This window comes from Gracilinanus agilis, chromosome 2 (genome assembly GCF_016433145.1).
Source record: "Gracilinanus agilis isolate LMUSP501 chromosome 2, AgileGrace, whole genome shotgun sequence".
NCBI lineage: Eukaryota > Metazoa > Chordata > Mammalia > Didelphimorphia > Didelphidae > Gracilinanus > Gracilinanus agilis.
This window is the reverse complement of record NC_058131.1, coordinates 43,719,174-43,736,314: the sequence shown is the minus strand read 5'-3', so window position 1 is coordinate 43,736,314 and position 17,141 is coordinate 43,719,174. Positions and strand designations below refer to the sequence as shown.

Below are 17,141 nucleotides of genomic sequence, written 5' to 3'. Positions count from 1 at the left end.
GGGATCTAATGGAATCGCCAAGGGATTTTTCTGAAGTATAGATGTAACCACATCATCTCATTTACTTGGGAAATGCTAACAGCCTCCTGTTACTCCTAAGATCAAATATAGATTCCTCTTGACATTTAAAGCTCTTCCCAATGGGCCATTTTCTGTCCCTTTAACACAGTGGTTCCCAAACTTTTTTGGCCTACCACCCTCTTTCCAGAAAAAATATTACTTAGCCCCCTGGAAATTAATTTTTAAAAAATTTTAATAGCAATTAATAGGAAAGATAAATGCACCTATGGCTATTACTGCCTCCTTGGATCGCTGCAGCATCCACCAGGGGGCAGTGGCGCCTACTTTAGGAATCACTACTTTAACATATTATTCCCTCCATGCCCTTTGCTGACTAGCTGTACTGGCCTACTGACTTTTCTCATATATAACACTCTGTCCCTCCTCTGCTCCCCTTTTCCCTGGCTCTCCCCCCTGCCTGGGATGCTTTCCCCCTTCACCTTAGGCTCCTTAGCTTCTTTAGGAGTCAATTCAAGCACTAGCTCCTATAGGAAAGAGGCCTTTGTGGTTTTCCTTATCTGCTCATGTCTTCAGTTCCAAGACTATCCTTCTTTGCCTTGTATTACTAATTTATGTCTATGTTGTCTCTCCAGCTAGATTATAAGTGTCTTGAAGGTAGTGACTGCTTTTTTATTTGTATCCCCAGTACTTGATACAGTGTTGAGCACATACATAGTAAGGCACCAGAAGAAGTGAAGTAGGCAGATGTTAAGATTAAAAATGATAAAGACTGATATAAGAGAAATTAGTAGTTTAATTAAAGCCATGGCCATGTTGGTAAAATATATATGACCGCGCCTGACTATCTTTTAAATTTACCGCCGGAGCCCATCTTGTCCCTCTGGTACGCCAGCCAGCCACTCAGCAAAACCCAGAGAGCTTCTTTTAGGCCCTCCTCTCAATTTAAGCTGTCCTAAACGTCCCCACGCCCAAAGAACTGGAAATCGGAAACCCGTTGGACCATGGGAAATGTAGTTTCAAGGTCCCCCACATGTCCACAAACACTACTTTTAAATGGCACCTCCCCAATTCAAAACAAACACAGAGCAGTGGTTAGAGCACTGCACATGGAGTCAGGAAGACCTGTGTTCAGGTCCTTACTTAGATGTCTATCGACTGGGCAAGTCATTTCACTTTAATGGGGATAGAACCTACTTCTCAAGGTAGTATGAGTGCTTTGCAAACCTTAAAGTGTCATATAAATACTAGCTATCAACATTGTGATTATGTGTTTTGTTTTTTTTTAAACCCTTAACTTCTGTGTATTGACTCATAGGTGGAAGAGTGGTAAGGGTAGGCAATGGGGGTCAAGTGACTTGCCCAGGGTCACACAGCTGGGAAGTGGCTGAGGCCGGGTTTGAACCTAGGACCTCCTGTCTCTAGGCCTGGCTCTCAATCCACTGAGCTACCCAGCTGCCCCCTGATTTTGTGTTTAAGAAATACTATTGACTGACTGGTTAATACTAAAAATAAGATTACCACCTCCTTTAATCTGAACTTAAAATCTTCCAAATGACTTGGTGATCTCTTTTCTCTAAACTTGCATAGCAAAGAATTCTCTAAGATAGCAGTAATTTCCATTTCCCTGTATTGTCTGTCCTTTCCTTTTCTGACTCTGTGTTGGTACTTAGGAAAAGAAAAAAAGGTGGGCTCTTAATAGAAGCCCAGGAAGATACAGAAGACAAGATAGAAGCAGAACTAGATGGAAGGAGTGGGGAAGAGGAAGAAAAAGCAGTGGAACCAGAAAAACACATTACATCAGAGGAGGAGAAAAAAAGACAAGATGATGCCCTCTGGGCAAGCTTCCTCAGTGATGTGGGACCAAAAGCACAAGCTCGACCTCCAAAAAGTCAAGTGAAGGTGAGTGGAGACAGAGCTAATGTGAATGTTTCTCCAGAATTGTTTTGGATTTTTTGTGTGGATCACCCTGAAACTGAGGTATAAAATCAGTGGTAAAAATCAGGTTGCACCCTACCACAAGTGGAAAGAAAAGGATCCTCTCCAAATGTCAGAGCTTAGGAACAGAATTCCTTTGTGAGGTTTTATTTACATGAGAGGTGAACCAGCTGTGAACTGCTTGCCAGGACCATCTGTTGGGTCTTTTACCACCTGGTGGAACTCACTGAATTTTTTGCTCTGTTTTGTAGACAGAAGGAGAAGGCCAAGAGAGGAATTCAGACAAGTTCCATGTGACAGCAAAAGAGCCAGAGCAACCTAGCAAAAGTGAAAAAGTGAAAATCACCAGGGTGTTTGATTTTGCTGGTGAAGAGGTCAGGTAAGGTGACCTTCATTGTATTGGGAAGCATTTTCGGTCTTCTGGGACCTTACAGATGAGGTTAAAATTCTATTCCCTGGGCCAAAGTCTGTGTAGTGTAAAGGGCCTTGTATTTAGATTTCAAGAAAGCTAGATAGGTAAGGTGGTGTAGCCTGCCAGTGAGAAGGCAGGAAATGTGAGCCAGGAGGGGTCAGGTATGCTTGCTGATGCTACAGCTTTCTGGCCTTGGATAATTCATTTCCCTCTTCTTCAGTATATTCATCTGAGAAGGCAAATAGCCTGTGAAGCTTTGGACTCTCAGATAAAGCCTCTTGTTCACAAAATGGAATTTAGTCTTACTCTTGGTTTTGATTTAGCAGATGGTAATTATTTACCTTAAATCAAATGTAGTCTGGATGTGCTGTTTGCTGAACGGACTGGACTCCTTTTGGATGTAGATAATAGCTGAGTGGTGCCTCTGATTCCCCAAGGGTTTTTGTAGCTCAAGCAGATTTCATTAGTCCTGACAGTAACAGGGCTACATTTTTAGAGGTCAGCAGGGTCTTTGTGAAGAGCATATTTCTTTCTTTCTTTCTTTTTTTAAAACTCTCACTTTCTGTGTTAGAATCAGTACTGTGTATTGGTTTCAAGGTAGAAAATTGGTAAGGGCTATGCAGTGGGGGTTAAGTGACTTACCCAGGGTGACGCAGCTAGGAAGTGTCTGAGGCCAGATTTGAATCCAGGACCTCCTGTCTCCAGGCTTGACTCTCTATCCCCTGAGCTACCTAGTTACCCCCAAAGAGCATATTTCTGATGATGATCAATAAGCCAGTCTGAATTTTTGTCACTCAGTTTACATGATCAGGTTGACCAATAGTCACTGATAAAATCATTGGTAATGTCAGTAAAAGTGCAAGTGAAATATTTATTAGTCCATGAATTACATTAATACAGCATTTTGTTCCATCATACTATATTTATCTCCCACAGGTTTTCAAACCTATCTCTGAAGCCATAGCTTATGAAGCCTCATTTGCTTGCCTCAGAGCACCCATGATAGCTAAGCTAAGAGAAGATTCTTGGTAACTTTACCAGGGACTAAAAACCATTTGTGCAGAAGATAGAACATGGTGAATTCCTGATGTTATGGGAAAACACTGGATTTCCTGCCTCTTTAGTGTTGTGGACCTTTTTATTTGTGCTCATATGGTTTTCCTGCCACCAATTGCATTCGTTTAAAAATCTTGTTGGTCCTTTTTCCTTTTTAAAGATAGGTCAAGGGGCAGCTGGGTAGCTCAGTGGATTGAGAGCCAGGCCTAGAGACAGGAGGTCCTAGGTTCAAATCTGGCCTCAGACACTTCCCAGCTCTGTGACCCTGGGCAAGTCACTTGACCCCCATTGCCTACCCTTACCAATCTTCCACCTATAAGTCAATACACAGAAGTTAAGGGTTTAAAATTAAAAAAAGAAAAAAAAAAAGATAGGTCAAAACCTAGAACAGGAACTCTTAACCTTTTCTGTATCTTGGACCCCTCCAAATCATGATTTTAAATGCAAAAAATAAAATAGAAGTACAAAAGAAACTAAATTTACTCATTTACAATTAGTAACAAGTTAAACAATTCCCAGACCTCATGTTAACTATCCCTCATCTAGAGTAGCTGTATAATCCGTGTTCTGTCAGGAGGGAGCAGCTCTATCCAAAAATATCTGTGGACATGGCAAAGAAATTATTATTTAAAAGAAAACACTTTTATCTTGAGTTTTTAGTGCTTCAGATTGAATATTAACTGTTGGTGAGTGCATTCCTAGGAATCATCAACATTGAATTTCACAAAAATAGGATTTTATTGATATATTTTGTTTTTATATGACTTAGGTTTCTATTTGTATCCTCCTCCCTTTTTTCAGAAAGTCTTCCCTTATATCAAAGAGTTGTTTGCAGGGGGCAGCTCGGTAGCTCAGTGGATTGAGAGACAGGAGGTCCTAGGTTCAAAGCTGGCCTCAGACACTTCCCAGCTGTGTGACCTTGGGAAGGTCATTTGACCCCCATTGCCCACCCTTACCATTCTTCCACCTAGGAGCCAATACACAGAAGTTAAGGGTTTTAAAAAAAAAAAGAGTTGTTTGTGTTTTTGAGAAAGAAATAGAATAAGAGAAAAAAAAATCGGCAAGTGAAGCCAGACATTTATTTAGCTCCTACTAAGTGCCAGGTACTTTTAAGCTCTGGAGTGACAAAGAAAGACAAAAAACCTAAACCTTTAACCCAGGAAGCAGATTCTGACTTGCCTGAATTCGGGTCTATTATTTTCTTGGTATTCTCTTGATTTCTTTTGTTTTTCTCTTTGTGAAACAAAGTAGAAGCATTTGTCTAGCTTCCCAAAGATTATAAGGAAGAAGTTTTAGTGATTAATCATAAACGATCTGGTAATTAGACTTGGTATATCTTTACAATCCTCTCTTGCATTTTAAATGCTAAACTTTGACTTTTCCATTGTTTTGTTTTTTTCTTAATACTTCAAAAATATTATTTCCAAACAGTTTATTGAAACACTTAGAAAACTAGTATTTTTATCTTCTCCTATTGTAAAGCTAGTTGAATCTGTTTGCACATACTTTCCTAAATGATTCACCTTTTTGGCACAGGCCAGGCATCAAGAGTTACTGTTCTAAATCATGACTTTGCAGGAAGTTCTGAGCCAGTGAAAAGGCTAAAATAGCATTTCTGTTGAAAGCACATGCATGAGTAGCTTGGATAGGCAGGACTTTTTGTATTAATGTTGTCTCTTGTGAAAACATTAAACTAGAACAGAACATGGATATTTTTGTAGCTGAATCTTCTCTCACTGTTTGAATGAAAACTAGCATTGAAGGCTCTTCCAGATGCAAATGTCAACCATTTGGTTTGTCAGAGACAAGTGAGATCTTAGACTTTAAGCTAGAAGAGACCTCGAGATCATCTGGTCTAATGCTCTCATTACAAATGAAGATGAGGCCCAGAAAGATTAAGTCACTTACCTGAGGTCACATAAATACTAAATGTCAGAGCTGGGTTGTTATCGGTTAAGCCCCTCCTTTTTGCCAGGCATTGTTCTAGGTAGACACTGGGAAGACCAAGACAACAGCCTCTGTCCTCAGGGACCTTACATTCTGTCTAGAGAAGCAACAGGTACCATAATCAGATACAAAATAAGTATGCATACAATACATACAAAGTAAATGCCAGGCAGTTCCTACAGGGCTGCCCAGCAGCAGCTGAGTTGGGAAGGAGGTAGCAGTGAGAAGGAAGGGCATGGCGAGCACAGGAGACAGGATGTTGTGTGCAAGGAGCCCCCAGAAGGCGCTTTTGGTTGCACCATAAAATATGTGAAGGAGAACAAAAGAGAACAAACTGAGGAAGATGTTGGGGTGAGGTTGCAAAAGGCTGTAAGTAACAGCATGAGATTATGTTGGAGCCTGAAGGCTTGAGGGGGCCCCTGGAGCTCTTGAGCAGGGAAGTGATCTGGGCAGTGCTGTCTGTGCTTTAGAAATATCTCTGATCATTGTGGGAAGGAGGCCTTGGAGAAGGTGAGTCTTGAGACAGGGAGCCCAGGAAGCACTTCAGGCAGGGTGGCAAGAGAGCCGAGCAAAGGGGCAGGTGAAGGAGATGTCAAGAAGCTCTAGTCCATGGGGAAGACAGAGGAGTAGAGCATGATCACACAGACACAACCCTTGGTTGCTGCAGGGCAGGCATAGTAGGGGAGATAGTGAGTGCTGCTCTGTACGTGGGCAATTTTAGGTGCCTACAGAATATCCATTTGATATATTCACAAGGTGAGATAGGATGGAGCACAGGAGAGAAAGCAGGGGCCTGGGAGGCAGAGAGCTGATCAGGAGAAAGAGTGTCCACAACTCTTTTCTATCCCCCCACCTCTTAGTCGTCCTGTACATTGCTTTTCTGAATTCAGTTCCAGGCCCCTGGTAAAACAGCTGCAGGCTTCAACAGCCCATTGGGACACAGCATGCCTCCCTACCTTGTGCTAGCTGGAAGCTCTCTTCCATGCTACAGGATAGAGTTCTTTAGAACTTTCCTTAGGAGATGGCTTTTTTGAAGTAGAAAATCGGAAGCACACTGAACAGTGAATTCTCTGCAGAATCACAGCAGGGCTGGCAAACTATCACTGTGTTTTTATGCAATGTTATGAACCTACTCTAGCTGTGCTTGGTATAAGAGAGGGACTTTATTTTGTATTTCTGGAGAGGCATAGTAAGAGGAAACCTTGATTGACATACCTTTGTGTCCTTGTAGAGACAGCATGGCATATTAGATTGGAGCTGGGCTGGAAGCCAGGGAGCCCTAGATTCAAGTCATGTTTTTGAAAATACTAACAGTGTGACCCAGGGTCACCTGTTCTAGGCAGCTGTCTAAGAAGGTGCCACTTTGCATTGATTAAGAGGTTTTCCTTCCTCAGAGAAGTTCCCTATACCAGTGAAATCACAGATTTATTTCTACTCCTATATACATCATGTATACATTATACATGAGATAGGAGAGCTTTTATAGTTATTATAACATTTTACATTTATGTAGCACTTTACAGGTTATGAAGCAATTTTACATGAGGTAATCTTCATTTGAGCCCCATAAAAATCCTGTAATTTTGGGAGTCAACAATGATGAAGGAATTGGTTTCTCCCTTTAAAACAGCTTAGGAGCAGCTTTCAATGAGTGGCATGGACTTGTTAGGACAGAGATTGCATTTTCTGACTAAATGAGATCTGGCCTATTTGTAATCTAGACAGCAAGTCAAGACATAGAAAAAAACTGGAACTGAGTTGGGGCTTGAACAGACCACACGATGATGGTTGTAATCTGAAGGGTCCTGTGACTTGAACGCAATTTAGTATTTTGCTTCGTCAGGTTTTACCAAGTCTTTTATTTTACAAAATAGTTGGTTCGGGGATGTCTTTATCTCTGGGTTCTTGAAAAATGTCTTACCCTTCAGTATGCTTTTTACTACTTATTACACAGTCAAGAATTTCATCCATATTGGGCTGGATGCTCTAAACTTTCCCGCTTATGTCTTAGTCCATGGTCAGGCCTCTGAGAACCTAGAGGTATTTCTGCTGGAAAGCAGACTCTTGTATAATGCTGTGGTTCATATCTCCTTGGCTCATGTGGGGTTCAATGGGCCATTGACAAATAGCCAGAAGACTGAAAGGGAAGAAGTGTTAATATTGTCAAGTGGATTCAGACTGGGAAAACTACCAAAGGGTAGATCAAAATATCTTTTTGATCAGCTCTCAGCATACACATTTTTAAAGTTAGATTTTCTATTCTTAGTAAGAAAAGGAAGTGAGGGGATAAAAAGAAGAAAAATGCATTGAATACAACTTTTCCTTGAAATCTTGCCTAACCCAATCCCAGACTTATTTCTGTGCTTTCATTGTCAAAATTTCCCTTTATTTTAAATACATCACTTTTTTCATCTTTATTAACTAATGAAAACCAAAATTTATGTAGATTAAGACAGGATTCTTTGTCTTTTTGCCTGTTAAATTCTTGATTTGATATATTTCCAAACCATTTTCAGAAGATGGACAGATCTAAGGCAAGTACAGGCTTGCCTCACCCCTTTGTTGCATAAAGCATAGAATTCCAGCCTTCATTCCTGGGCCAAACACCTGAAGAGGTCCTGTATTTTGCAATAGCAGAAAGTATGTTTATGACATTTAGCCCTAAGTGTGCTGTTTGGAATTTTGAATGTAAGGGATTTGCAGCAGCATAGTTAGTTCATATAAACTTAAAGCAAATTTAATTGAAAATGTCTTTAGTGGGACACTTTTGTTAATATTAAAAATGATAAAGGCTTGTGTAAATATATATATTAGTATTTTAATTAAAGCCATGTTGATAGATAAAATCATTAGACCACGCGCTTGTAAGCATTCAAAACTGCCGCCTCCATTTTGTCTCCTGTTTTCTGGCCATGGCCTACTCGCAAAAGAGACCACTCCCTCCTAACCCACGAGATTTAAACTCTCCCCTGCGTCAAGACGTCGGAGAGGAAATCAGTTGGACCATGTTGGATCACGGGAAATGTAGTTTTATACATTTCCCAAATTTCACTTTTTACACTTTCTAACACAGATCATAGCCTACTCTTGGTCTCTCATCTAAAGACTTTTCTCTTTTTCTTTTCACATCTTGTGGCAGTGTAGCACTTAGCTCATTCTTAATTTGGTGCTCTTGCTCCATGCTTGGCCATTTTCTTTCCTTGTGCTACGCACCTAGAGGAGCTTTGTGAGCCCAAGTCATTATGGCCAGGGTGTTGCAGCACGATTGTTCTTCCATGTATCTTTTTATTGCTTTTGGGGGTACCTATCATTTCTGAGATTATGGCACACCATGTGGTGAACCACTTACAGCCATAGGGTATTACCAGGAGATTCTTGATGTGAAAAAGAGACTTTTAGAGAATCTTAATTGTAAAATTCAGATAAAATTATTTAAAAATTGCTTGTATGTATAATTTAAAAAAAAATAGGCTTTTGTGTCTAGGATTGGGTGATTTCCAAATACAATCTAGCCTGATGATGTTGTCCTTATTTGGTTCTGGGACTGGCTTAGTATATCTACACAGCCTGCCATGCTTTATCTACTTTAGATTTTTCTGTTTGGGCTCTCTCTCTCTTTCTCTCTCTTTCTTTCTCTCTCTCTCTCTTGCTCTCTCTCTCTCTCGCTCTCTCTCTCTTGCTCTCTCTCCCCCCCACCTTTTTTTCCTCCTTCCCCCTCAGTTTCCCATTTTATCCCCCTTCCTTCCTCTCCCTGAAAGCCATTCCATGTGGATCTCTCACCTAAGATGGGTTAGGGGGTGGCCTCTTAAGATTATTTCATTTGTGTCCTACTTGATCTTGGTAATTTTGCTACTTTTGATTGTTTACTTTTTTTTGTGTGTGAGATAGTTACTCTATATAATGCCTCCATTTACTTCACTTTGCATCTGTTCATAAAGATCTTTCCAGGCTTCTCTGCATTTATCACATCTGTCATTTCTTTTTCTTTCTTTTTTTTTTTTCAAACTCTTACATTCTTGGAATCAATACTGCGTATTGGTTCAAAAGCAGAAGTGCGGGAAGGGCTAGGCAATGGGGGTGAAGTGACTTGCCCAGGGTCACACAGCTGAGAAGTGTCTGAGGCCAGATTCAAACCTAGGAACTCCCGTCTCTAGGCCTGACTCTCAATCCACTAAACCACCCAGCTGCCCTCCACATCCTTCATTTCTTACAGCTCAGCAATATTCACATCTTGTTTGGCCGTTCCATAATTGATGAGTACTTACTTAGTTACCAATTCTTAGCTATCACAAAAAATTCTGGTATTATAAATATTTTGGAGTATATGGAGACTTTCTTAATATTGAAGCCATTCTCTTTTAAGTGATTGGAGATCATTAGGAAAGCCTTGTAGTGGCCTGTGACTTGATGCAATCCGCATAGGGTCATTCATGAACAGCATCTGTCCTAACTTCAGTTCAACACTGAGAGGAAGTGCCCATTTTGTTTGTATGTAGCACAGGAGGGTCTCTTCATATCTGATGTATTCTCATGCTGATTCTAAAAAATAACAGTAGAACCATAAGATTTTAGAATTAGAAGGGACCTTTGAGTTACCAAGTCCACCTTTTTTATTTTATAGATGAAGAAACTAAGGCCTAGAGCAGGGGTCGGCAACGTATGGCTCTCGAGCCATATCTGGCTCTTTCTGCAGGAGCCATAAAGTCCATTTTTTTCAGGCACTGTTACAGGAGCAGCACTGTGAGCACTGTATGGCTCTGACAAAATTACATTTTAAAAAATGTGGCGTTTATGACTCTCACAGCCAAGAAGGTTGCCGACCCCTGGCCTAGAGCGATGAGTGATTTTTCTGTGATCAAATAACTATTAGAAGAGCTGGGATGATATAATAATAATAGCTAGCATTTAGATAGGTCACCTAATTTTGTCCTCAAAACAATGCTGTGAAGTCAGTGCTACTGCTATTCCCAGTTGAGGTTTTTATAGCTTTGCCTTGAGTTCCTGGTCCCCATTTTTTCCTAGCAGCTTTTATGGATATTTCTTTTCTAGGTGGTTAATTGGGAGCAGCTGGGGGCCCTCTGTCCAGTTGTCTGTAAATCAATGCTGCTGTCTCTTAAGTCATTGAGCACATTTACTGTCTCAATGAAAGCTGGGTAGTTTTGGGGATTCTCTAGATAGTGATTTTTTAAAAATGTATTTTATTTTGCCAATTACATGTATTAACAATTTTCCACATAAGTTTTCTGAAGTTATATGATCCAAATTGTCTCCTTCCTTTCCTTTTCTCCTTCCTCCCAGGGATGGAAAGCAGTTCAATCTGGTTTTACATGTATTATCATAAAAACATATTTCCATGGTGTTTATTTTTGTAAGAGAATAATCATATAAAACCAAAACACCCAAATAAAAACCTAAATAAACTAAAGTAAAAAATAGTATGTTTTGATCTGCATTCCATCTCCAACAGTTCTTTCTCTGAAGGTGGATAGCATTCTTTATAAGTCCTTCAGAATTGCTTTGGATCAATTGTGTTGCTGAGAATAGCTAAGTCTTTCACAGTTGATCATTCCATAATATTGCTGTTACTGTATACGATGTTCTTGTTCTGCTTATTTCAATCTGCATCAGTTCATGTAGGTCTTCTCAGCTCTTTCTGAAATCATCCTATTCATCATTCCTTATAGCACAATAATATTCCATCACAATCATATACCACAGTTTGTTCAGCCATTCCCCAATTGACGGTCACCCTCTTAATTTCCAATTGTCACCACAAAAGGGGCTGCTATTAATATATTTTTTTTAAACCCTTGTACTTCGGTGTATTGTCTCATAGGTGGAAGATTGGTAAGGGTGGGCAATGGGGGTCAAGTGACTTGCCCAGGGTCACACAGCTGGGAAGTGGCTGAGGCCGGGTTTGAACCTAGGACCTCCTGTCTCTAGGCCTGACTCTCACTCCACTGAGCTACCCAGCTGCCCCCTTAATATTTTTTTATAAGTTGGTCATTTCCCCTTTTTAAAAAATCTTTTTGAGATGCAAACCTAGTGTTGGTATAACTAGATCAAAGTGTATGTATATGTACTATTTTATATCCCTTTGGGCATAGTTCCAAATTGCCCTCTAGAATGGTTGGATCACTTCACTACTCCACCAACAATGCATTAGTGTCCCAGTTTTGCCACATCCCCTCCAACATTTATCACTTTCTTTTATTGTTGCATTGGTCAATCTGATAGGTTTGAGGTAGTACCTCAGTCATTTTAATTTGCATTTCTCTACTCAAGAGTGATTTAGAGCATTTATTTGATTATTTGATGGCTTTGATTTCTTCATCTGAAATGTGCTTGCTTACGTCCTTTGACCATTTGCAAATTGGAGAATGGCTTTTCTTATAAATTTGACTTAGTTCTCTTTGTGTGATAGTGCATGCATTAATAAGCAATATCTTCCCAGGGCTAGGAGCACTTACCTTTTTTCCCCCCAGAGGAGAGCTCTGTTTCTATTTTCTCTATGGAGACATTACTTTATCCTTTCTCCTGTGAGAAAATAAATCTTGTTTGGATAGGGATCATAAACCCACAGACATTCAATAAAGAAGTCCTGTGGATATTCACTGTGTTAATAACTATCCTGAGAAAAATGTGCCTCGTTAGAATTGTTAGCTTTTCCCCTTGTGCCAAATTTGCATCAGTTTATACAAGCCGTCCTTGATGCCTTCTACCACATCTTTTCCAGAATAGAAATTTCAGTAAATGAAATACTTCTTTGGATCAATGTGAATAGAATAGAAAGCTTATTGCTGTACTTTTCTACAGTTTGAAGCTAAGTTTAGCTATTTCTCATTGATTTCACCAACACTTTGAGCTGAAAAGATCTAAAGCTTCGTGTGTGTTTTTTCTTCTCCAAAAATTAGATAATAGATTACCTGGAAGATTAAAATAGTTACTGTAAGACCAGGAGTCAGCTCAGAGAACTGACACGATGTGTGATCAAGATAGGCCATAGGTGCTTGAACACATGGGTTGATGTGGGCATGGTTGGGGATGTAGACACTAAACGACCATATCAATGCAACTATCAATAATATGTAAATAAGTCTTGATTGATGACACATGCTAAAACCAGTGGAAATGCACATTGGATATGGGGCGGGGGGCGAAGGGGGTAAAGGGGAAAGTAAAAACAAAAATCATGTAACCATGGAAAATTTTTCTAAAAAAAAAAAAAAATATTAAGTTAAAAAAAAGATAGGTCATAGGTGTCTAGAACAATGCATTGGGATAAAGAGCCTATGGGGAAATGTTTTAAAAGAACACAAGCACTTGTTAAAATACCTTCTGTGTGCCAAGCACTATGCTAAATGCTGGAGTTACAAAGAAAAACAAAAGAAAGTCCTTGCTTTCGAGAGCTCTTAGTATAACAGGGAAGACAGCTTGCCAACAGCCATGTACAAACTAAGTATAGACAGGAAAAACTGGAAATAATCATCAGAGAAGGCACTAAGATTAAGAGATTAGGAAGACTTGTTAGGGAGGATGAGATTTTAGCTGCGCTTGAAAGAGACAGGGATGAGGAGATAGAGAATTCCAGGCATGGGCATCAACCAGGGAAAATGCCCAAAGACTGGAGATGAATGGAGTGTTCTGTGCAAGGAAAAGCAAAAAAGTCAGTGTCATTGCAGCACAGATGTGGGGCAGAAAGAGTAAGGAAATACAGACTTTCCTCCCATTCTTCTTTTCTCTCTTAAATTTATATAACACGCTTGTTCCAAAGTTTCTACAGAGACTATAGTTACTGTTACTTTAAGAGGGAAATGTCATGATCTTGGGGATCCCAGAATTGGGACCGAGGGGTAGGGTGGCACAAAGGGAGGAGAGACTCCTACACTGCAGGCTTATACCAATCTAGCTTTAATTCACCATTTTACTCTATCAGCAAGCTTTAGTCTACTGCTTCTATCTAAGCTAGAAGCAGTCCCTATTTTATCTCTTTTACTGTGGAAACTAAGCTGAATGCATAATTGGAATCAAACATTCAACAAACATAATTTTGACTAGAGCCTGGCCTCTGGAGCCAGGGAGGAGATTTCTCTCGGCCTTCCATATCTTTCTCAAGGTTATGTTGCTGTTTTCTCTGCACCTGTGTCCTCTTTGTGAACTTACAGGATAGAGGAGGGAGAGTTTGGGGGGATTTAACCCCTTGGTCCCCCACAGGGGAAAATTTCACGGTAAAGATGAGAGCATCTAGCTAGGAAAGGGCACTGGCAGGAAGGTTGATGCGATGCTTTCCCTGCAGAATCTCCTTCACAAGGCCCTTAGATACCCAGTGGTATTGACAAAATGTTGTAGAATTAAATGGCTATACTAACTGTCATTTTATAGATGTCAGTTGATCTATCATGGTTGGAAAGAAGCTAGAGAGGATATAAAGAAAGAGGATAGAGAGGCCTTCTTTCTTAAGAAATCTTCATAGAATTCTCTGGACACAGAAGTTGTTACTGGATTCCTTTCACAGAAAATGACAAAAAGGAGATAGCTTTCATTTGCAGAGCCATATTTTACTATTTTGAGAGCATGCTTCAGGGTATCTTGAGAGCACCTCCCATTTTTTAGTGATGGAAGTAAATTAAAATTAATTTGTAAGAGTATATACTCACATAGGATGGCACCACAAGCTATTGTGAACTTGTTCACTTGATCATCCTAATCAGGCCCTGGCAGTTGAATCCCCATAGGGTCATTTTTCCTGTCTGCATCCCCAAGTGGCTGCCTAGATCCTATTGGGTATCAGACAGAGGGTCTGGTAGAGCAGGCTTCGTGGGGAAACTTTCCTCCCACTATTCCTTTCCTTTTTCTCCCTCCTCACCAGATGCTGACCTCTCTACTTAAAGTATCAAGAAATGATCTAATCTTTCCCCTGAAACATTCCCCTCTTACAAATTTCCCTGTTTCTCTTGAAGGCATCCTCCTCCTTCTAGTGTCGTTTGTCATCTCAGAATTATCCTGGACTTCTTAGTCTTTCTTCACCTCCCATATTTAGGCAGTCATCCAAATCTTGTCATGCTTGCCTTCACAATCTCCCTTATGTCTGACTCCTTTCTAACCACACTTGAGTTCAGGCCCTTATTGCCTCTTAGTTATTGTAGCAGCAGCCTTCTACCAGTCTCCTTGTTTCAAGCCTCACCTGCTGCCAGAGTAGGTTTGTGCCTATCCAACAGTGGGACTCCCTTATTCCAACTCCATTGGTTCCCTGTTGCCTTTAGGACAAAAACACTTCTCCATAGCTTTTAAGCTGCTAAATCCCCTGATTCCAGGCTCCCCCTCAAACTCACTGTTTCTCCTTCGTTTCTCCTCCCACCATTCTGTACCAGTCAAACTGCCCTCCCTCTATTGTTCCCTCTGGATTCTTCATCTTCTGTTTTCATTCTTTTTAGTTGACCTCTCCCCATGGCTGGAATGCACTTCTTCCTCACTTCTGCCTCATAGAGCCCTCTCCCTTTTGAGATGCCCTCCAGGCACCTTCTTCTGTATGGGCCTTCTCTGACCCTTCAGCTGCTAGTGCCCTCCTTCCCCAAATATTCTGTAATTAACCACTTTGTAGAGATTTGTATTTATTAACTTTCTATTGATGCTTTAGATAAGGGATTCTTAAACCTGGGGCCCATGAACTTATTTTGAAAAAAATTTTTTTTTGATGATTATTTCTGTATAATTGGTTTCCTCTATATTCTTATGCATTTTATTTTATGCATTTAAAAACATTCCTTTGAAAAGGAGTCCAAGACTGCCAAAAGGCCTTTGCTTTATATTTTTTAATATGTCCTTGTCTCCTCCCATTAGAATGTAAATAGGGCTTGTTTCATTCTTTGTGCTGGTACCCCCACATAGTAGGCACATAATAAATACTCATGGATCCACGGATTAGCTTAAATACATCTAAATACTTGACTTTGAAACTCTCTAGACCTATAACAGTTGCATTTGGCCAAATGCCAACTTCCCACGCTGTCTGTATAAACAGTAAAATTTTGCTTTCTTTTAAAGCTCTAGGGAAAATAAATTACAACATTGTTTTTAAATTTTTGATCTGATGGCCTGTGATTTTATCCAACCCTTTCCTTAAATTTCTCTACTAATCTTGGAGAATGACTTGAGAAACAGATGCCACCCAAAGGCATGTCAATGAAAATTTGATTGAGGGTAGAAGACCCATCTTAATGCACTGTTTTTGCTGTCCTAGTCCTAGAAATGGATTATTTGTCTGTCTTAGTAGATAAACAGAGGAAGATTTGAATTAAGGCTGCTAACATCTAGCCCTAAACTCAAGCTTTGTTTGTCCATGTGTTACATAGGAAAATGTTTTCAGAAGAGATGGAGCTGAGGGCAGCTATGTGGCTCATTGAACTGAGAGCCAGGCCTAGAAACCAGGAGGTCCTGGGTTCAAATGTGGCCTCAGATACTTCCTAGCTATATGACTGCTTTGCCTAGCCCTTACTGCTCTTCTGCCTTGGAACCAACACAGTATTGATTCTAAGACAAAAGATAAGGGTTTTTAACTATCGGTAAGCACATGAGAAAGTGTGTTCTAAATCTCTAAAAATTATAGAAATGCAAATCAAAACAACTCTGAGGTATCACCTCACACCTAGCAGATTGGCTAAAATGACAACAAGGGAGAGTAATGAATGTTGGACGGGTTGTGGCAAAATTGGGACATTAATATTGCTGGTGGAGTTGTGAATTGATCCAACCATTCTAGATGGCAATTTGGAACGATGCTCAAAGGGCTTTAAAAGACTATCTGCCTTTTGATCCAGCCATAGCACTGCTTGAATTATACCCCAAAGAGATCATAGGGAAAAAGACTTGTACAAAAATATTTATAGCCGCACTCTTTGTGGTGGCAAAAAATTGGAAAATGAGAGAATGTCCTTCTATTGGGGAATGGCTGAACAAATTGTGGTATATGCTGGTGATGGAATACTATTGTGCTCAAAGGAATAAAGAACTGGAGGAATTCCATGTGAACTGGAAAGACCTCCAGGAAGTGATGCAGAGTGAAAGGAGCAGATCCAGGAGAACCTTGTACACAGAGACAGATACACTGGTAAAATCAAACATAACAGACTTCTCTACTAGCAGCAGTGTAAGGATCTAGAGCAAGGCTGAGGGACTTATGAGAAAGAAAACTAGCCACATTCAGAGGAGGAACTGTGGCAGTAGAAACACAGAAGAAAAACAACTGCTTAATCACACGGGCTGATGGGGATATTATTGGGGATGTAGATAATTCTAGTCCAACTATCAATAATAAGGAATTAGGCCTTGATCAACGATACATGTAAAACCTAGTGGAATTGTGCATTGGCTAAGGGTCATTAGGGGGATTTGGGGGAGAGGTAAAGAACATGAAATATGTAACTAGGGGAAAATATTCAAAATAAAAATTTAAAAAAAGATAAGGGTTTTTTTTAAAAAAAAAAAAGAAGGGATGGAGACAATGACTTCTAGAGTTCTCTTGGACTTTAAAGTTTAGGGCTAGTAGTTTCTATGTACTAATGAACCTTCAGTGCAGACCTGAGTCATATTCTGGGGGTTTAATTTTTTTTTAAGAAAGAGAGAAAAGGATCATCATTTCTTTTGCTTAATTAATAATTAATGTTAGAGTGACTTTATACAGACATACAAATAGGTTTTTTAAAGTACCTTCTATGTGCCAGGCACAGTGCCTAAACACTTTACAAATGCTTTTCATTTGATGTCCACAATA

General features: G+C 40.0%; 1 protein-coding gene across 1 annotated transcript in view; it reads left to right on the top strand.

Annotated features, from left to right (window-relative positions):
- Nucleotides 1-17,141, top strand: part of CFDP1 (craniofacial development protein 1) — a 140,924-nt gene that overhangs the window by 6,739 nt on the left and 117,044 nt on the right. Inside the window, exons 3-4 of the mRNA XM_044663121.1 lie at nt 1,692-1,920; nt 2,208-2,335. Of these exons, the coding sequence (XP_044519056.1) occupies nt 1,692-1,920; nt 2,208-2,335 (357 nt within the window). The remainder of the gene's footprint in view (nt 1-1,691; nt 1,921-2,207; nt 2,336-17,141) is intronic.